The 23,840-nt window shown below is 30.6% G+C and overlaps 1 protein-coding gene across 1 annotated transcript in view; it reads left to right on the forward strand.

Annotated features, from left to right (window-relative positions):
- LOC147071519 (adhesion molecule nephrin-like) overlaps positions 1–23,840 on the forward strand; it is a 488,003-nt gene that overhangs the window by 334,869 nt on the left and 129,294 nt on the right. Inside the window, exons 5-9 of the mRNA XM_085947963.1 lie at positions 5,793–6,041; positions 9,568–9,719; positions 14,729–14,873; positions 17,239–17,369; positions 18,301–18,460. Of these exons, the coding sequence (XP_085804089.1) occupies positions 5,793–6,041; positions 9,568–9,719; positions 14,729–14,873; positions 17,239–17,369; positions 18,301–18,460 (837 nt within the window). The remainder of the gene's footprint in view (positions 1–5,792; positions 6,042–9,567; positions 9,720–14,728; positions 14,874–17,238; positions 17,370–18,300; positions 18,461–23,840) is intronic.

The raw sequence follows: 23,840 nt of genomic DNA on the forward strand, positions 1-23,840 counted from the left end.
AAAAACGTTGTTTCCCGCAAATATCAAATTGTGGACTTCTTGTAATTAGACGCCTCATATAACATAATTTCCCTTACATAATAACTTAAATATACTCAAATATTATATTTGAAGATAGCTTACCCAAAAATAGCCAGAAAGGACTTGGTTCACTACGCTTGTGAACCACTAAATTATTCTACGGCTATAAGAACCTATTTAGAACCCTATTTACTTATTTGTGGTATTATTTGTTGTAAGTGTAAATGATCATGAGTAGCCGTCACGTAACCTTGCCATTTGGAATAGATTTTTTTAAATTAAAACTAGAGTAAACCAATCAATTGCTTGGAATTTACTAATACAATTATACGGCGTACGTGAGTGAACCAATCAAGTGCCTGGCTTTTACTAATACAATTATACGGTTGCACATACGCACAAATCCTTGTCACTGTGTACAATGGCAAGGTTATCTGGAGGATACATTATCTCTCTATAATATTGTAAATATATTGAAATCAAAGTGTAAAACGTGACGTAAAAGTGATATTTAGGGTCATTCTACACGAACAGGTAAAACGCTGATGTTTACTCGCAACCGACCGCGGTTGAAACAGAACCATTGTTTTATAATTAGTCTTTCTTCACAAACGTTTTAACCCTTATATGAAGAGCTATTCAAAAAATGGGTAGCGGTAGAAACGCCTCAGGATGCGACAACAAGCGGTTGTTCCGCTGCAACGGTTGTATCGTGCGTGATTGGTCACAGTAACCCGTATCCGTAAATATGTACGTATTCAATTAACTGTATCGCAGATCACCGTGAGATATTTTATCAGAAATTGAGATTAATTTCATGTCAAAATAAAAAAAACACCTAAAATACGTACCTTATAAAAAAAACTACCAGAATATAAGGGAAAAACAGAAAAAAATAGGTAAGTACATAAATTAGAAATACAATAATCCTTTCGTCAGTACCAAATTATACCTATCAAATATCTGATAAATATGACAGTGTTCAATATCCCAATCATCATCAAATTAATGTTCTTATTGAATCGAATAAAGTTGTAACATTACTGTCTGCAATGTTCCACAAACTATGCATATTTTTTTTTGTCTCAATGCTATACGGCCATCTTTTCCGGTAAGACAAAGTAAAAGTGTGACAATTTACATGTATTATTCGTATTTTGCTGGTCACCTGTAGTTTGCAGCATTTAAAGATAGTTGTTAGCCGGCAACCCGCAGCGTTTTACCTTCTCACGTAGAATGAATGACATCTACACATAAATTGCATGCCTTCAAATTAACTCAACACAATAATATTATAAACAAATATTTTTATTTTACTTTACCTAACCGAAAAAAATCGTTTTTTATAAACGGTACATGTTCAAACACGCGCGTTAACATGATGTTACTCCCTACTTCATTTATCGTTTGTCAATAATTTATGGCTACGGCCGTATGTTGTAGGTTAACCACTGGGAAATACCAATAGAAATGGCGTATTTTTAAAAAAATAATTCCTTACTCTTAGGTCAATAATTATTATAAAAGAACCATTATTCGTAGGGTGTTTATCACATTTGAATGGTCAAAGACATAGCTTATAAATAGTATCTTTAGAATTATCTTCAAATGTGTTAATCGTGCCTATTTTTTTAATAATAAAATGCCTAATTTTTGTCAAATTTGGGATCACAGAGATTATAAAATACATTTTTATCGTAAATATTTCACTATAATATAATGTTAACATTAAGTCTACCAATGGTTTTGTAAATGCGTTTAAAAATTAATAAATCTAAAAAATATTAACACTACTGCACATGGATGTACTGAAATATGACTATATTCTAAAACATTAGATCGACGGTTTAAAAGAATACTATTTTATGTAATAAAAATACTTTATGCAGTCATCAAATGTTTAAAATAAATATAAAGGATAATAAGACGTCAAAATAAATAGATTATCCACAACGTTTAAAAAATGTCCAGGGTTATGCTCTGAAAATACCATAAAAGCTCCATTTGGACCTACGTGGTGCACGTGGGCCGTTAAGGCACGATTATAAGCACATTTTAATACTTATTTAAAATACGTGTAAAATAATTATCGACTGATATTAAAAGATATTATAACAACAAAGATTATCGTAATACTGCCATTAATATTATTATTATGAAAATACTCATGAAAACGTATTCTTTCTACCCTATATAATTACAAAGGGTTAAAAAAAAACAAAAACAAATTTCAATGAGAGCGAAAAAATGTTAATCCCTAAATAAACATCATCCCCAAAGTCCACTTCATCAAAGAATTATCCTCGAAAAGGCTCTATTTTCCCTTAAATCCGGGAACATCCCACCCAATTAGTACGGCTATCGACGATGAGTTACCTTACACTCTTCTATAAGCTTCCAAATGGCCGAAAGCACCCCAGAGCTTTTATAAAACTATCGCGTTAAACTGTGACAACTTGGTGTGGGTAGGTAGATACTTTGAATTCGTAGTATATTTACTGATACAATAAAGACCACTATAAATTACTACTAGAATACTAAAAAAGCATTTTACTATTATATCTAAAATAACATAGAATTGTTTTATTAATAAATTTTTAATACGTATCCCGGATAAATTAGGTTTGATAATCATTCAAAAAAATAGAGTATTATTTAGTATATTAATTTGTTTTTAATTATTCATAATATATCAGTTACTACTACAACATAACACAAACAAGTAAATATTACAACTTTTAAATGTTTTTTTTTGTTGATATATATCATGGGGTTGCTGCCAAAAATTTTCCATAATTTAGGTATTCAGAGTTGAAATAGAACAATGTTATTATACTATATATATTATAGATATATATTTAACAAATTATATGTATACCTATATAATCAATGAATATGTACACTGGCCCACCTGATATCTAGAACATGCACATAAAGCACAGATAAATTATCATTATACCTGATTTTATGGAGCATGTCAAACTTTACAATCGCAATTACTCCATAACATGATCTCGAGACTCACCAACTCTCCGACCATGTCCGATCCTAATAAGAGCAAAAGGCCTCCAGTGGAGGTTTTTATTAACACATTTTGTTTTTTACTAAAAGTGCCAAGCCACTCGCTAATTTATATAACATACATGATCAGCTTGCTCACAGAACCAAACTGGCATGGAGCGCATTTGGCCGCCTGAATAGTGTTTTCAAAATTGACCTTCCATTGTTTGTTATCGGTGTGTTCATTGAAAGAGCATAATATGGAAATAACACAAAAGAAACCAATGGCTAGGGAGGCAGACAAGAGTACGTGATATGATAGAGGTCATTAAACAGATGAAATAGTAATGAGGTAGACATGTCGCTTGGCTAGTTGACAACCGCTGGACAAGGCTGGATGCCAATAAATGAAATATATGAAAAATAGGGGTTGATTGACTCCAACCGATTATGATGATTTTATATATGCATATTATGTCAAGTACGTATGTGTGTTTATAATATGTATTTATTCGCATTTTACTTTTCTGTTGCTAAAATAATATGTTTACTGTATTACTGTGTGCTAGACCAAATTGAATTGAATAACACCTTGGCTCTAATATATATTATGTAATACAGTTATATAGTGAAAATAATAAAAAGAAAAGTGTAATAAAAACGTATAATATATAATGATGCATAAAATGTCTATACTTTTATAATATGTACCAAAACAGACATACCGAAAAATATATAAAAATACACATTTTATAACATAAAAACTAATTTAAAAAAAAAACGAAAAACATAGTATATCTACATCATTGACTCTGTATTTAAGTATCTTCGGGCATTTTGTAAGCTTAACGGGAAGTTATATATTATATAAATTGAACGAAAAAAAGGCCGCATTGACCACATGGATAATTGTTACATTGTATTAATAATATAAATTACTTGTGCTAAGAATATTTTATTTATAAACATTCAAATTATTGAAAAATATTCTAATGATAAAATTATATTTGAGACTCGAGGGAAACTACTATTTTAGAATATTGCTGATTTTCTACGCCATCCAATACGATATCGACTAAGTCTTTGTTTGACTCCTAGTTTCATTATCATGTGTGACTCGTACTTTCACGATTTTCGGGCTCCTGTACAAAGCGTGCAATTCGTTCTTGTGTCTCCATGTCTACCCCGATTGTGTGTCATTTATGAGTCCGAAGATACCACGCAGCACGCTCCGCTCAAATGACCCCATGTTTATGAGTCATTCAATATAACAACATGTCTTATTAATTTTCTGTGCTGGATGTATTTTAAATATCGCTTCAATGCCTTCTAACATAGTCGTTGGGTCAGTGTTTTCAAAACTATACTTAAAACATTATTGATTTATTCTTCATTTATCTATTGCAAGAAATTTTATGATCAACATTTTTTATATGGACATTTTGAGGATTTTGCGGATTTATTTATACCATTACGGTTTTATTTGAGAATAACATTTTATTAAAAAAAACGGGGGGAATATAATATTTATTATGATTGTTATTTTATTACAGGCCGTAAGCAAAAAAGGACCGTTTATATTTTACTAGCTTTTTATTGCTGCCGCAAAAAATCTGAAGTGAAAATTCTGTATTGCCAGTGATACATAGAGTAGATTTGAACTTATTTTATCCATCGTCAAATAACGTAATGCGACTTGTCTATACTACAATAGACAACTTACTGTTAATATTACTCTCCGACTACGTACCTTACCCAATCACGCTCCTACCTCGGAGCATAGGAAAAAGACTAGGGAATCCCGACTGCCAGGTGAGAGTATTATACTCCGTGATCTTATGGTTCAATCTTACCTCATCTTATATCAATGCTGCTAGAACGATCTGCACTATATATCATCATGACTTAATGCTTTTTCCCTCCACCACCTGCCACGTCTCCACACTTGTTATGCGGTTATTTATATACTGTGGTTTGAAGGATGTTGAAATAATATGGTTATTCAGAACTCAGTCTTCTCGGGTCAGTCTTATCAAGCACGATTAACAAGAGGTACGAAACTAATCAATGCGCTTCCCAGAGATATGTACTTTTTCAGTGATCTGCTGTTTATTTTGTTTTGTTCTTAACATAGATTATATTTTTTCCTCTCTTCTGAAAGTAATATTTTCTATATTATATAATATTATATGTGTTCTACTTTAATTTAGTTAACATACATAATTTTGCATAACCAATAGAAAAAATCTTTTTGAAAAAAGTAATACACCCCCCTAAGAATCGAACCCGCATCTCTCGGGTATCACGTCCATGCACCTATAGACCACTACACAGGTTCAATTCCTGCGGGGTGTATTACTTTTTTTTTAAATATTTTTTCTATTGATTATAATAATTATATTTTCCCAGAAGTGATTTCAAAAGTATGTATTTTCAATAATTAGAATGTTACATTACTAAATCTTGTGAATTATTCGTTGAAATTTTTTTTTACTTATTTAATTAGAACCAGTCCCTTTACAATTATTTAAATATCATGTTCTCAACGTCCTAATTTTTTTATATTATCTACAATATTGTGTATATTAAATAAATAAATATTTTAATTTCTAATGTTAATATTATAAATAAATCAACTTAAATTCAACATTTCAAGAGATGTATAACGTATCCTCTGATAAAAATGACGCAAACTATTGCTCGCAAACCAATAATCTCAGATCAATATTATGAATAGTTATTTTAAAATCTGGTTTTTATCATTGTTACAGGTTACCCCAAGCCATGGGTAAAGTGGTTTCGAAACGAAGAAGAATTGCCCAGTATCTCCCACGACATCCTAAGCAGCACAGACTCTGCGGAGATGCTCGACAGGACACGTGGTGAGGTGTCGCACGTGCGCAGCGAGATAGCGTTGGAGGACCTTGGGCGCCGGGACGTCCACGCCGAGCTGATGTGTCAGGCGGGCAACAACAATAAGTCGACTCCAATCAGCGCCACTGTCCACGTTGATATGAACTGTGAGTAAATAAGAGTTTTCTGATTTATTAATCTACAAATTGAAACCGCATAACGTCACCTTACTATTAAAACCTCGTAAGTCTGTTTAAGAAGAATGTTGAGGGGAAGAAAAAAACGTATCCTAATAGGATCATATGGGCCACCTCCACTCTATGGGCCTCCACAGAGTGGAGGTTTGTATTAACAGATTTTGTTTTTTACGAGAAATGGATGTCAGCCACTTGCTCAACCTATTAGGTCCATACCCTGACTCACACACAAATTGAAAAACAATATATGTACTTGCCAGACCCAGGATTCGAACCCGAGACCCACGGCGTGATAGTCCAACGCTTAAGCCGCGCGGCCACCGTGGGTTGTGAAATACGAGGTTTTAATTCCAAGTTTGAAACTACGAGACCTACGAGTTTTTAAAATGTGTCGATAGATGGACAGCATACTAGTCTAGAGAACCGAGGGTTTAATAATTTGATATGATTTAAAATATTTTTTTGTTTAAATTTTGTCGAACAAACTTCATTTTTCCATAATATCGGACTTACGATATTATGGGAAGGTGGCGATATAGTTTTGAACCATACATTTGTCTCTTTGCATTACTAAATAATTAATTATGACTTGTATTCATAGAAATACATTATTTTTCAATAAGTAAATAATCGTATATATACCGTAGATATTAATAACATAAACCAAAAGTTTAAAGTATGGTATACGATTCAAAACCACATTTATGGTTTCAGTCTATGGATTACTTCTTATCCATAAAAAAACCTAATTAATGAGAGTTTCGTAATCCAATTATATGTTTTTAATTAAACAATGATTTATTATTTTTTATGGATGAGAGCTTGGAACTTTATCTCTTTGAGCACACCACACAATATTAGTATTTCAGGTGATTGAAATTATTCAGATAATAATATTATTACTATTGACCGAGGGTACTTGATGGAATTCGAATTTAAATTCTAATGGATTTAAGCTTTGTACTATTCTATTTCAGTATTTTTTTGCGATCCGGATTTTGCCTTTCGGCATCTTAATGCAATATGCGCTCTCATCGATAGCAAAGTAGTCAGTGGTCAGTGCCAGAAGTTGCTGAAAGGCAAAATCCGGGTCACAAAATAATGACTCAAATGGTATAGTACAAAACTTAAATCCATAAGAATAAAATATATAATAATATGTCAATTGAACATAATACAAAAAAAAACTATTATCTGAAATACAGAAAAACTATTTTATCTTTTGAATTATACTCCCTCTGTTTCCTTCTTTAATAACTTCTTTAATAACTTGTACAGTAAAATTAAATATGATATGGCTTCTAGTGTTTAGTTTAGTTCTCAGTGTTTTCTTATGTTTGTGAGTTAAATACTTAAGCAGACAATATTTTTTTATTATAATCATATTATCACAACCAAGATAACCATCAATTAATTAATCAACCTGTAAACTCAGTTCAAATACCACTCTGTGTACTATTTTAAGATTGTTTTTTAAATTGTGTATTTTCAATAACTGTATTATTTGTTTTAACTATACTGTGGTGGTATGAAATATAATAGTATACCAAATAACAGCTGCATCTATTGAATAATTAATTATTGATTAAAATGCTAAGTATTGTACTTTTACTTGTATATTATAAGGGTCGTAATATATATTTTTGTATACATTGTTTAAAACCATGTGATATATAAATTTTATTTTAATGTTACTATTCGTAAAAAACAATTAATCAAAATATGAAAATCACTGTAGGAATTATTTTAAATCGTGATTTCTTCTGTTATAATTCACACTTAACTATAATATTTTTGAAATATTATTTTTTTTTAGTTCGGGGAGATATGTAAAATGTAACATTTAACAACCTGGCATACATTATTTTGACGTACACGTGTTGTACTGTGTATGCAAAATTACACGGCCATAACAGATTTTATGCGAATTTAATAGACGTGTTTCTATTTGCTGGAAGATTTTAATAGTTTCAAAGAGTTTTATGGCTCTGGCGTGAATATCGATTGGCGCGTGAATGTACTGTATAATGTTGGTGGATATTGGATATGGGATAGGTTTATTGACGGTAATGTGTGAAAATTTATCTTCCTCTATTCAAACAGTCTGAAAATCCAAACTATAAAATAAATGTGTTTTTCTTTTTATTACGCTCTTAACATTACACATTTAGTGTTTAGTATTACAAACCTTTTTAATGTATATAATATTCAGTGGCGGGTGATGATTTTTTAAATAGTAATTTAAAATTGAGGGTGAGCTGAAAACGTACGTATTGAAAAATGAGATCTATTTTGTTTTTGATTGAAAATAATTCTTTTTATAACTGTTGATAGAATTATCTATATATATAGTATATTTATATTTATATTCACTGCCAGAGCCGAGTTAACTCATCAAATAATATATGTCACGTCAGGCCATGAACGAATTAGCTCGTGCGTGTACACATCATAACATCTGAATAAATTGTTTATGTATATTTTCTAAACAATATTTATCATTTTTCTATAAAAACATTAACGAAAAATTTGAAAAATATGTTGATGTGGTAAGTTTTTCCAAGTATTCATCATTCTGTATCTATTACGGATTATTTTATTACAAAAATAGCTGGCATAAAAGTGTCCAAATAGTAAAAATTGGCTGGAATGTATGTAACGAATTAAGTCGTTCTTGATTTTTATTCTGTTTATTATTTAATAAATGAGTAATAATATTTAAATCTAAAAATAATAATTCACAATGTTGAGCAATACTTTAAAATAATAAATAAAAAAATAGCATTAAGTTTTCTATCAATTACAATTCAGAATATATGCCGTTGCTACCGCATAATTTGTTCACATATCAAACACAGATTTTTATCATATGCAATGAAAAATTTTGTGATGAAGTACTTGTTATTTTAGGCCGCAACAAATGCCATTTCGGGCCGCGTTTGTGTACCACTGGCTTAAAGTATAACTAGTATTATAAAGGTGCTTCACAAGCATATTGAACCAAGTCCATTCTGGTTATTTTTGAGTAAGCTAGATTCAAACATTAAATTTGAGTATATCTAATTCCGTAAGGGTATGATTGCAATTCTAAAGTGTTATTTTGAGTACATTTAAGTTATTATGTAAGGAAAATTTTACCCTTACAGAATAAGAAATACTCCAATATTATTTTTCAACCAAGCTTACTCAAAAATAACCAGAATGGACTTGGTTCACTATGCTTGTGAACCACTCATATTATTATCCGTGATAGTAAGTGTAGTTGCAATATATTGGAGAGAACCAGTGAACTTTATTAGCGGACATGCATATACCAGTATACCTGGGTGTGTTATAAGGGAGCATTACATTTTTAAAATTACATATTATTTAGTGTCGACTATAAATACAAAGATAACTTTGTTTATATTAAATAAAAGTCTTTATATGATATGCAGATAGTTTCAATAACCAATTCATTGTTTGTTACTAATGCAATATTTTATAATACCCACAGTTGGTCCTCTCAACGTCACCATCCTTGGAGCCAATCAGCCTCTGTCAGCAGGCAGACGATATGATCTTCTATGTCAGTCATCGGGATCTCGACCTCCTGCTTCCATAACTTGGTGGAAGAATGGGCAGCGTCTGGATAAAACAAAAGAAACTGTAAGTATTTAACATTTATATCAGATTAATATTATATTTCAGGTATTCTAATAAAATATTTTATTATCTAATCATTCTTCTTCTTTCGACCATGTCTGATCCTAATAAGATCATATGAGCCTCCACAGAGTGGAGGTTTGTATTAACAGTTTTTTACGCGAAACGGATGTCAGCCACTTGTCCATTCTCTGAATCATACACAAATCGAAAAACAATATGTGTACTTGCCAGACCCAGGATTCGAACCTTGGACCTTCGACACTATAGACCGGCGCTTAAGCCACGCGGCCATCGTGGGTGTATCTAATCATTACTTGTGTTATTAAAATTAATAGCAGAGTATATTGATACGTTAGATATGTAACGATAAAAACTTTATCCGCTATTAGACGCCTTAATAATTATTATAACCACCATCATAACACTGTTTATATTTTCCATGCTATGAGCAGCATAATATTTTATAATATTATTTTCAACTACTTTCAAAAGTAGTGTATACACTTCTGAAAACTTTGCAATACAAATATATTTTGCTAACTAGAGATCCCTCAATAGTCACAATTCGTGTTGAATTAATTTGTGCTTGAAGGTTAAATTTTATCACATTTCGGAGCTTTTGTTCGCTGCAATGAGAGTGGGGATGCATTTATACCAATGCAGGCTGAATGCGTTCATAATTGCATTGTTAAGTCGTTGGTATTGCCAACGAAAAGATAACGGTATTTGTGTCTGATTTCAGAAGCAACCATCCAATAAAAAAAATCTTTATTAATAATTAATAATATTTTTAAATCTTAGGTCTTATAGGTAAATAATTGTCTTACTTATCGAGAATATTTATTATTATTTATTTTAAATCGTTTTCACTTTCGTTCACAAATTGTTTAAATATCCATCTAAATGCCATGTTATTAAAATTTTGAATAAATAATTCAAAATGTCAAAAATAAGTTTTTTAAGGTAAAAGAACGTCGTATGATAAACCCCACAAGTTTTTTTATATTGTTTATACATTTTCTCGGTCTTAATTTATTTCATATACCTATATTTATGTATTATGCTTGTATATATATTATGCTTGTTTAATCTACTTTTTCTACTTAGTCCTAGCCGACACATATACTCATAAATAAAAATACAATTTTCTTCGAATTTCATAATATCCTGCCTACCTTGGTGTTTAAAGAAGGAGTTTAGAAAATACGACTTATAAAAAGAATCTGGATTTTATCTGACATCATTTATCTTTAGTGACAGGAATTGGTATCCTTTGTACCCGCGAATTGAAACTCAAAATAGAGGAGTTAGGAATTGTCAGTTGAATTTTACTCTCCATATGACACAAAAAACTTTTCAAATGTCTCAAAGTTGATATTAGTTAATATCAAGTCGGCTTGGCCAATTATAATTACTCTAATAATTCAGTCGCCAATTTTCGACACTTTAGAGAAGAATTAATGTAAAATTTACTCAGTATAATTCCATTTTAGTATAGTTTAAATAAGACTACAACAACCGAAATAACTGTTAAGTAAAAAAAACTTATTTTTGAAACTTGTTTTTATTATTTTGCAATATTTTTAATCGTTTTAGTGTTTTAAAAATTTCAATTATTATGCGAAATTATTGTTTTCTAGATAAATATGTCTAGTTACAACTAGGTTCATTTCTTACAATAATATTACACAAACTTTCAGAAATAATTTTAATTATAAAAGCTTATTTTCTTTGTACTTAATACAAACTGGTACTTCTACTGATTAAAACTCTATCAATAAAGCTTCTATATCGGTTCACACTCTCTAAGCTTTTGGTTGTTGGCGCGCTACGCTACGGCAAAGCTCTGTAGATATTATTGTTAGTACGTAGGTTGTTAGCAATGCCGTGGATTGTTTCAGTTATAATTTCACAGGCTTTATTGTGTTCCAATAATACTGCTCTGCAACTAGGGGTTGTTTAACTCTCTCTTGTTAATTTAATTAAAACAACAATAATAAATGGAGCCAATAAAGATTATTTTACAGTGCCAATAGTACACTATAAATAATAATAAAATATAGTTATTCAGTATTCTTAACAAATGGTGTTAACAACTGTTCTGCCCTTGCAATAGAAATATTCATTTTATTAAGAATTCATAGTATAAAGTATGTTTTAATTCGTCTTTCTATTTCATTACCTGACTATATGCCCGAACTATTCCTATAGGCACTTAAAATAATATGAATCAATATCTTATGAAATTGTGTGATGAAAGAATTCTGCTTTTACGTTCATATCTTAAAATATCTGTAAATATCACAAACATAAAACTATAGTTTTAAATACGTTATATCTTTCAAAGTCATTTAATAAACATTGTTACTGAAAATCTTTTCATTTTCGTATTATTTTACTTAATAAATTTTACCCCTTAACTCAATAACTATCATCTTGTACTCGTATATGCTCATATATAATATAGGTCCTATGTTTATGATAATATATTAAAACTACCGTAGAATAGTATTGAGGAAAATTTGTCAATCATTCGCTCAACCCATTGGGTATTATTTGCTCTGGATCAAAAACATATAGAAAAATTAACATATCGTGACTTTTGACACGAAGCATTAAAACAAATCAGATAAAATTGATTGAAATACGTTTCTTTTTCTTCTTTCGACCATGTCCGATCCTAAAAGGATCATATGGGCCCTCCACAAAGTAGAGGTTTGTATTGACAGATTTTGTGTTTTTCGAGAAATGGATGTCAGCCACTTGCTCAACTTACTAGGTCCATACCCTGACACACACAAATTGAAAAACAATATGTGTACTTGCCAAATCCAGGATTCGAACCTAGGACCCACGACGCAATAGGCCAACGCTTAAGCCGAGCAGCCATCGTGGACATATATTTAGTCTAACTAATAGGTTTCCGCCAAGAAATTACTTGTGAAAATAAACGATAAATTTTAATCTTGCCATCGTGGCCATTATCATTTGTCGTAGCCCTGGTGTATTTACTAAATTCCTATATTGGCCGGTGTCCAAGCAATACGTCGGACCAATCAGAACGCGCGCGGAGTTTCGTTGAGCTCTGGCCAAAAGCAAAGTACAAAAGTCTTTTCAATTTTTGACACGCTAATTCCGCCTCGCTTGCCACTGTTAAAGTATCACCACCCTGTCAACTTCGACTACCCTCCAACAACAATACTTTTTGGCCAAGGAGACAACTTTTCCTGAGTCGATACTAAACTTTATCGCCGTTACTGACAATATTCAAAGTTTTCTTTCTCGTAAACAGCAAAATTTGACATTGTACAGATTTGATATTATTATACTAAATTTGTGAAATAATCGCAAAATTTTTACATTTTATAGTATTACCCATTTTTCTCATATTTTTCACTACACAGCAAATTTTGACTACATTTAAATACTTTCTTGGTATCTTACTATCAGTGATTCTTGCACTATATAATATATTGGTTAACCCAGAGATTAGCCTAAACTTATTTGGCACACTACCCCATTTTCGAAAAAAAAATACTTACGCTATTCTGTAAATCTACATTTTTAAGAAAACTAACAGAAAAATGCAGTGACAAATTTGTGTTATTTTATATAGAATCTATATTTCTACTAATGGAACATAATAAAAAAAGATGTTGTAAAAAAGAAACCCCCGTACCTAAATTATAAAACTGTATATTCAAATTAACCATAGTAAAACACATAATATTAAATAACTAATACAATTATTAAAATCTGTCAGCGACCATGAGTTTTGTTCAAAAATATAGTAATTGCTACGAATTTAACTGAATGTTACACAATACGTGAAACATGTAAGTACCAACAGTTTGTCTTTTTTTTCGTCTGCTTTCTTTTGCTTACAACCCCCCCATTTTTTACTATTCTCCCCTAGGAGGCGGTTTCGCCCAATTTGGGAAATACTGGGTCAACTGAACTAAACGACTTGAGTGTGGCATCTTTCACTTGGTCAAAATATCGAGATATAAATTTAATGTGAGTTGTATATTTCTAAAATGCGACATCTTCAGGATCGAAAAATAAATTAATAAGTACATAATATATAATATTTGCATGTGTAATTTTACACACAATATTATAATTATGTTGTAATTATTGAAACTTATTAAAGCATACAACACATATTTAAAAAAAAAAACATAATGCTGCAAAATGACAGACAGAAACCTATAAAATAAAAAATACAAACAAATTCCTTGTACTTATTGAGCATACATAACTTGAAAACACTTCAGACATATTATTATATATACTAAAAAAATCACATTTGAAAAAAATTCAATGCTTGACGGGATTTGAACTCGTATATCCACTGGTATCGCGCTAATATGCTTTAACCAATTAAGCTACGAACCTCCTTCCTAATTGCGACAATTTAAACTAGTAGTTTCTACATTAAATCAGTTTTTGTGTGTTTAAATCAAGGAATATTAATTACCTTAATAATTAATTATTACTAACCGACTCCGGCTATCGCCAAATATTTAGTTACAAAGTTGACTTGAACTTGATAACAATTCTTAATAAACCATTATTTTTATTCAACAAATAATTCACAAGGTTTTAAAATGTACTATTCCACATATTGAACATACATAAATGTATTTTTGTATATGTATTCAATATATAGAATGGTACAATCTCAAATCTTGTGAATTATTTGTTGAATAAAAAATTGGTTTGTTAATATTTGTACTTATATTTATTATAATTAAATACCTATGTATTTATTGACAAATTATCAAAATATACAAATTGTTCCAATATGTTGTAATATACTAAAAGTTTCAGTTGAACTATTCTTTACCCATTCGAGCTTTTGCACAATATCTGCTTGTATTTCTTGCAGTTATCCAATTTCAATTGAAATTAGTATCTAACACAACCTCATATCTGAACATAAATTTTACCAGCATCTCAAGTCTTTCTAATAATGTTTCTAACTATGTCAATTTTTTTTTCTACAGACTTCCACCGATGGTAATACAACGACGTCAACTGTCTCCATAGTCGCTACGCAAGATGATGCTGGGAAGTATCTGGCCTGCAAAGCTGAAAATCCCATCATCAACTCAGAGCCTGTTGAGGATGGCTGGAGATTAGATATCCAATGTAAGATATATTATAAATGTTATACTACCAGTATGAGGATGGTAGAATCAATCTTATATAATTATTAAAGTATTTGTTAAAATAGACATAAGATTTATTCAAATGTATTGAAGAAAAGTTTCATCTATTTTATAGATAGATAGATAGAGTCTTAATATCGTCGTTGCGTCTTCGAAATCGGCTATGTGTATTTTTCAAAACTTTACAGGGGAGGCTAAAAATAATGCAAATTACATTACTTGTCGCATACGCCCTACAACATCGAAACATTTTTTAAGCAATTTCAGAATATCTTTTATTGTATTCAATATATTTTTTCTTGGTATAGACCAGTGGTCGGCAAACTCATTAATCAACAGAGCCAAATATCAACAGTTCAACGATTAAGATTTCTTTTGAGAGCCAAATTTCTTAAACGGAAATTATATATCAATGTAGGTACACTGTTTATTGACTAAATAAACTTTAGTTAAAGATTTAAGTCTTAATTAAACTATAGGTACACTGAATAAAACTCGATAGCATACTTGATAATGATCTTATTTATTGCTAAAAATTAAATTGTAAGTAAGGTATCTATAAAATTAAATCATGACAATGACTGACAAACACTCAATGTAAATTATGGCCTTGCATCTCCTTGGAAAGTTTGGGTAAGTCAGGTTTGTCTGTTGATGTTTTTAAGTCTTATTGATGATTCCAGGTTTTCATCAATAAGACGACTTCTCAATTTATTCTTGATTTCCTCTCATAGAAATCTCTTTACTAACCACAAAACATGCAATATTAACATTGTTGGATGATAAATACCGAACTTGATTTTTCTTGACTCTTCTAAAGTTCCTCAATTGCTCTCTTCCTTGCATCACCAACAGGATATTTAGTGCTAAATGACGCGTGTTTAGTTAGTTGTAAAGTGTCCCTCCAAATTTGACTTCGTGTTATGCGCCAATTTTTCCCGACAAATAATACAGATCGATAGGCCATTTAAGTTTTGAATAAACGCGAAAGTTTCTGTCCATTCAACTTAAAATTCACGGTTTTCGTCATCCACCATGTCAAATAGTGCAGAGGGCAATTGTGGTAGAGCCGCACTCAAGGGGCCAAAGAGCCGCATGTGGTTCGCGAGCAACCACTGGTATAGACGGTTAAAAAAATGTTATTTGATTTTTAATTATTTTGTACGCACATTGCCGATTAAATTTGCGCCTTTTTCGCACAAAGCTACTTTTGTATATAAATCTATGTTTTTTTTTACCTCATTGTCGGAAACTTATTAGAATAAAACCACAAAAAGTAGGTTATTTAACATATTTTTATTGTTTTAAATTTACCTACACAGAATAAAACTGGCATGGACAAAATAAACTTATCAAGTAAGTATAAGTAGTACCAACTACACCACATAGCCGTTTATATTCAAATGCTTCTAAATTAATAAATGAAGTTGACGTACACATAGCCGGAAATATTTGAAAATTTTTGGCGCAATAAACCTATGTTGTGAAATTTTTCCACATAGCCAGTTTTGAAGGCGCAGCGACGATATATAAAAATTATGGCAAATAAGACTACTAATTTTTGTTCACATTATAGAGTTTTCTTTTTTGTACGTCTTTGGAACATTATTTTTTATAATAATATGAAGAGCACATATTGGATTGCTTATTCAGTAACAAGATTCGATATACCTAGTATGGATTTATTTAATTAGTTACATATATTAATAAATGTATTTAAAACCTTTCTGGTATTATTGTCTGAGTTATAAATTACAATATCAGTTAGTCATATAAATGTATATTATAATTTACTACATTAATATATGCGATGAAAATATGGAAGAATTGCGATCAAATTTAGGAATATTTACAATTAAAGAAATTTTGTAATATTTTTAATTAAAGATTCTAATATAAACCTATATTTGTTTGTATGTATAATAATCTATCGCCATATAATAAAATGGTGGTTTTAATTTTACGTATTTCATAGGTTAACGGCACAATAAATGTCGTCATTATTCAACAACACGTTTATCTTGTGATTGAATATGGTAAAAAGGCTTGCTATAGAAGAAGTATATAATATTGTTTTTTGAACAAATTTATTTTTGTTCTTAAATCTATTTTAATTTTATTATTTACGTCGACTGCTGTTTTTGACTATGAACACAATATCTTCAGAACAGTCAACTATAAAAGTTACTATAGTCGACCGTTCCGAACTCAATTAAAGTAGAATTATCAAAAATAAATATGTATCAAAATCACAATTATGGAGTTCTACTACATACACGCTAGTTCAATTATTATTAATGAATATAACATTACTATTTGCTACTATAGAATTTTCTTTTGTTTAGATATCCCAGAGACCAAGGTGCGATTAGGAACCAATCTAAGTCCAGAGAATATCAGAGAAGGGTCAGATGTGTATTTTGACTGCATCATTCGAGCCCATCCTTACGTCTACAAGGTAGAATGGAGACACGATGTAAGACAAATTCAGTTTATTAACATTTTTCAAATATAGTAGTAACGAACTGTGTAATTTAATTATAATGGTCACAATAGTTATGGTAGATGCAAATATACTACATATATGAAATTAATTGTGACTGTGATCACAATAAATGAGAATAATAGCGCCTGTACAGGTGCATGGATTTACTTACAGCAATATTCTGTATTTTAAACTATCGCAAAAATAACTATTTACACGTAAAAGTGCTGACTGTCTCGCCAATCTCATTCTTTAAGAGTAAGCGAATCGCAATGTTGTTATTTTATTTTTTGACACGTCGTAAAAATCAGTTAACCTCAAAATAAGTCTGCGCGGTATAGTTCGTTTTTTTTACCGATAGGTTTGCCACTATTGTTCTACTGCGCAGGCGCAGATATAGAACAAATCCCAATCTGTTGCGTGAAAATTCAGATGCTTCCGAACTTTTTTGATTCATGCATGCAATCTTGCAATTTGCATGATGATATATATTGTTTACACGTGTATTTTCTTGTTATATCAGCAGTAAATCCATGCACGTGTTAACAGGGTATAAGGGATGTGATGTAACGTATGAACGATAGTTTGGTATTAATTATTATGAAGATAAACGGTGGCTTCTGTGAACAGTGATTGTATGGCCAATATGTGTAGTAAACTTAACTTGTTATATAAAATAGATGTTTAATATTTGATGTAATATATATAAAAAAAAATCTAAAATAAGCGAATTGTAGGTGCATTATATTGAAAGTAATTTTAACTGGTGACGGGATTAAATATGCCGATGAGGATACATGCTCACGTAACAAATCATTGATAACCCAGTCAATTATAAAAGAACTGTATCATAGTACATTGGCCAACTGATATTTGTTAGAACTTAAGAGAGTTAATACGAGTATTTTTTTTGGCATTTCAGAATAAGCCCTTGAGTCACAACGTTGGGCTTGGAATTATCGTCAGTAACCAGTCTCTGGTGCTCCAGCAGGTTGGAAGAAGAACAGCTGGTAACTACACGTGTGTTGGTTTCAACACTGAGGGAGATGGACAGAGTCAACCGTTTCATCTCAACGTCATGTGTAAGTAATAATACTAGAATTTACGCGTAAGTCCAAACAAAATCTGACAAAAATCCTTAATTGTCGTTTAAAAAATTCAACCTCGTACCACCATTTTTTCGGTTAATACACGAACGCACTACCAATAATAATTGCACCATTAAGGCCGTGCCAAATGTGAAAAAATGTATGACCACTTAGGCACAACTACTTGTTGATGTACCTACTTCTGTAACTTCTGTAACTGTACTAATATGTTACTTTGATTTTGAGTCAGCCGGCCAACCACGCAAATCTCTCAATCGTCATTACGTATTACATTATGTATTCAAAGTATTAATTCATCGTAGACAAGCCATCATAGGTATATACTAGTATTACCTACTACGGCTATTTTCTCTTTAACTTACATACATAACATGTCACAAAGACTATGTAACGTTTGAATCATTTTGTGAGTACTCAGATAGCGTTATTAAAATAAAGATGGAATAATTTACATTGATGATAAAAATTGATGATTACGATGTTAAAATGTATTGTGCAAATTAAATTAAAAAGAATATAAAAAATCAGTTCTCATGTTTTCACCATAAACTCTTATTTCCAATTTAACTTTGAAATACCGCGTTGTATACATAACATACTCTATATTAGGACTAGAGATGGATAAAAAATATGTATCATATAATTTTACACTTAGTTTTCAATAGACCGTTCATATAAAAATATCGTGTTTCTGTGCTACATTTTAAACTTATACTTTACTAGAGACGATCGATTATTTTATATAATCTAAAATAATAAACATCTTTTGAAACGATGACAAAATACTCAGTCTTCTCATATTCAAAAAAAATACCGCCATTTAGCGATTAAACCATTAAATACACGATGTCAACCCTTTGATTTACTTATGTATTACTTTTTAATCGATCATATTTAATGTTTAATATTATTATAAATTAACAGTGACACCTGTGAATAAAAACTTTTAGTCAGAACACTATACTAACTGCAGAGAACTATAAATTTTTAGATAAAATTTCATTCAAACAAAAAAAATATTAAATTAATACAGTTTATTACTAAAATGCAACACTATGCAATTAAGGATTAAATATTATGAACTTCTTTTGAAAAAAATACAGCGTGTTAGGTACCGCCATTAAGATGGTTAGAAAATAAACCGTTAAAAGTAGCTTTTTAGAATATTAATTATGTTTATGCAGAGCGTAAATTTAAGTTATTGACACATTGTGTATTTTATTATGATTTACGTTTACCCGAAATAAATTGTCATGCGGAATTCAAATTTGTGTTTATCCGCCGTTTTATCAAAACAAACAAACTCACATTGTCGCACCGATCCGGCAATATCGTTTTGAATTTCATTTCCTAGTAGAGATCGAAAATAAAACAGAAAACATTCGCTACTAGTGAGTCATCAATTATATTCGTTTGGTATTTTGATCTTTCCACTGATTGGCTTTATTTTCAATTTTCAATTTTCAATTTTCGCATTTTTTTTTTGCGTTTCCCACCGAACAAAATTATGCAAATCAAAAATGTATTCCTACTCTCTTTATTCGGGCGGCGGGAGGGGAAAAAGTTGGAAGCGGGCGGGGGGCGATGTGGTGAAAGGAAAAATGTGGAGCAAAAAAAGAGGAAAAATGGGTAAAAATTAAAATAACCATCGTCGTCTCTCCTACAGAATTAAAGTGGTATTATATTTTGTTTGCAGAGAGAGGAAACGAATTGAAAGTTAATTGGACACCTTTGTGAAGTGTGGCCAAAAAAAACTTACTCAAATAAGAAAATAAATTTTGGAAATGATTTTTTTACGGTGTATTCAATTTATAAACAATTTAAGTGTTCGCAACTAAAGCTTACACTTTCTTAAGAGTTATTTAAAAAAAAAATACGTTTACACGGATATTTGCTTTTATAATTATGATTAATATTACGTTTTTTGTAAGAGATAATTAAATAATATTCACACCTCATAAGGGCTTAGAAACATAACCATCGCATTCTGAATATTTATCTTAAAACTAGTAACATGTACTCACTATTCACAACGATTATTTTATATACCAGGTATGCAACCAATATTTCTTGACCTTGCTTGCTCGTATGCATAGCCTATTCATTTGAATATAAATTATATTAATCCTGTTAAGGGGGGACATGCTCGTCGAAGGTCAAAATTGAGTTTTTATTGTATTTTCAAACCATGATCCTGGACACTCCTTAAACGTTGTAGATAATCTATTTATATAATTTTGAAGCCTTATTATCCTTTATAGTTATTTTAAACATTTGATGACTGCATGAAGTATTTTTGTTACATAAAATAGTATTCTTTTAAACCTCTCGCTCTAATGTTTTAGAATATAGTCATATTTCGGTACAGAACTGTGCAGTGGTGTTAAGATTTTTTACATTTATTAATTTTTAAACGCATTTACAAAACCATTAGTATAATTTATTACGAGATAATTTTTGTAAAATATTCACGATAAAAAATTATTTTGATAATCTCTGTGATCCCAAATTTGACAAGAATTAGGCATTTTATTATTCAAAAAATCGGCAAGATTAACACATTTGAAGATGATTCTAAAGATATTTATTATAAGCTAAGTCTTTGACCATTCAAGTGTGATAAAAATCTTATGAATAATGATTGCTTTATAATAATTATTGACCTAAGAAGAAGGTAGTGTTTTTTTGAAATACGCCATTTCTTTTGTCATTCCCTAGTGGTTAAACTACAACATACGGCCGTAACCATAAAATGACAAACTATAATTAAAGTAGGAAGTAAAATTATGTTAACGCGCGTGTTTGAACATGTACTTAACCGAATTTTTTTTATTTTTTTTTAAACGGTACATGTTCAAACACGCGCGTCAATATAATTTTACTCCCTATTTTAATTATAGTTTGTCAATTTATGGCTACGGCCGTATGTTGTAGCTTAACCACTAGGGAATGACAAAAGAAATGGCGTATTTCAAAAAAAACACTACCTTATTCTTAGGTCAATAATTATTATAAAGCAATCATTATTCATAAGATGTTTATCACACTTGAATGGTCAAAGACTTAGCTTATAATAAATATCTTTAGAATCATCTTGAAATGTGTTAATCTTGTCGATTTTTTGAATGATAAAATGCCTAATTCTTGTCAAATTTGGGATCACAGAGATTATCAATATAATTTTTTATCGTGAATATTTTACAAAAATTATCTCGTAATAAATTATCCTAATGGTTTTATAAATGCGTTTAAAAATTAATAAATGTAAAAAATCTTAACACCACTGCACAGTTATGTACCGAAATATGACTATATTCTAAAACATTAGAGCGAGAGGTTTAAAAGAATACTATTTTATGTAACAAAAATACTTCATGCAGTCATCAAATGTTTAAAATAACTATAAAGGATAATAAGGCTTCAAAATTATATAAATAGATTATCTACAACGTTTAAGGAGTGTCCAGGATCATGGTTTGAATATACAATAAAAACTCAATTTTGACCTTCGACGAGCATGTCCCCCCTTAAAATCGATACATTCCAGTATTTTTTCTACCGATTAAAGTTTTTAGTTATCGTTAAGCTTCAAGTTTCTACCGATAAGATATATTTTATTTTGTCAATATGTTTGCTCTTACACGTAGCTTTCGCATTCTACACTTACAAGAAATGCTTATTAGCAAATTGTCAGAGGCATTGAATCCGTGCATTCTTAAGTTCAAAGAAACACTGAAAAACAATATGACTATCTTTTACTAGATGCGGGATTAAACTCATAACCATGACATCAGAGTCGGACAATCTAGCATTACTTAATAGTGGATATTCAATACAGTAATTTGAAATGCACAAATCGATATATTTCTAAAAAGGTTACGTAGCTATATGATTATAATATGGTATTTAGGTTAATCGCTTCTTAAGACTACGGTATCGTTATTTTTAATATGTATTTACGTCATATTTAAAAGCTTTAGCAACTATCAAGTTATCACTATTTCAATGATATCAATGAAAAAATATTCATTCATCATTCCATTGTATAATAAAGATACTACACTTTTATTCTATTCTATATAGGTAGATCAACGTAAAACACTGATTATAATATTATTTTATCGTTTTGTACCATTCATAATAATTAAGGGATTTGATTTACTGGAAATTTTCTATTAACCCATACATTGTCCTATCTGCATACATAGAAAAAGGTACCTTTATAAAGTCCTGTAGCATCATTCATTTTTAGTAAGACTATTATGTATGTGACCTGTTTCTTCCGTAGAAACCGTTTATATTTTCTAAAGATAATCTTTTCGTAATTGTTGTTTTCCTTCCTGACACCAAATACCCTTCATTTAACTTCAAACAACATTTAAAAGAAAACGATTTTGTAAAAAGTCCCACCGCCTTTAACCCTGGCGACATATAGGGGTGGCCGCCAAAGATTCTGGCATAGGGGCCCGCTTCAAGATATGGGGGCCATGATGGTGACTTATGTTTATAGCAGTGGACCGCCCCTAAAATCTAGTGGAATATATTGTTTATATCACCGTAATAGCTAGCACCTTGTCCACGTTATTAAAAGTCTCTGTGTATACAGATAATAATATGCGAAAAGGCTGTTGACAGTTTAAATACAGATTACAGAGTTTTATTAATTAATTTTTTTTTGACCATATTCGATCCTAATAGGATCATAATATGGGCCTCCACAGAGTAGAGGTTTGTATTAGCAGATTTTGTTTTTTTACGAGAAATGGATATCAGCCACTTGCTCAACCTATTAGGTCCATACCCTGACTCACACACAAATTGAAAAACAATATGTGTACTTGCCAGACCCATGATTCGAACCTGAGACCCACGGCGTGATAGTCCAACGCTTAAGCCGCACGGCCACCGTGGGTGTTTATTAATTAATTAATTAGGTATACTGCCCTTCTAAGGAAGAAGGCAGTAACTGACTCTCATACACTTTCAAGATAAATGACATAATGTGTTTTTTTTAAACACTAGTACCGTGAATTAATAAAAAACGGTGATAATTTTTATCAGTAGGATGCTAAAATACAAATAAAGTAATAATAAACAAGTAGTAACTGCAATAAATAGGTGAAATTACTGGCTTTTTGCTAAGAAATTTGTATTATTTCAGCAGATGTCCAGTTTTTCACTAAGCATTTTAACGGTATTTTAGTGATAATACTGATTTTAAAGTAACAGAATATATAGCTTTCAAAATTACCTAACGGATGGCATTCATAGCTCAATTTCACAAATTTTGCGAGTTACTGCCTTCTTCCTAGAGAGGGCAGTATATAATATATATTATGTAAAAAAATAATTA

This window comes from Rhyacophila brunnea, unplaced genomic scaffold (genome assembly GCF_057557595.1).
Source record: "Rhyacophila brunnea isolate RB1 unplaced genomic scaffold, BYU_Rbru_1.0 scaffold_20, whole genome shotgun sequence".
In the NCBI taxonomy this organism is placed as follows: Eukaryota; Metazoa; Arthropoda; class Insecta; order Trichoptera; family Rhyacophilidae; genus Rhyacophila; species Rhyacophila brunnea.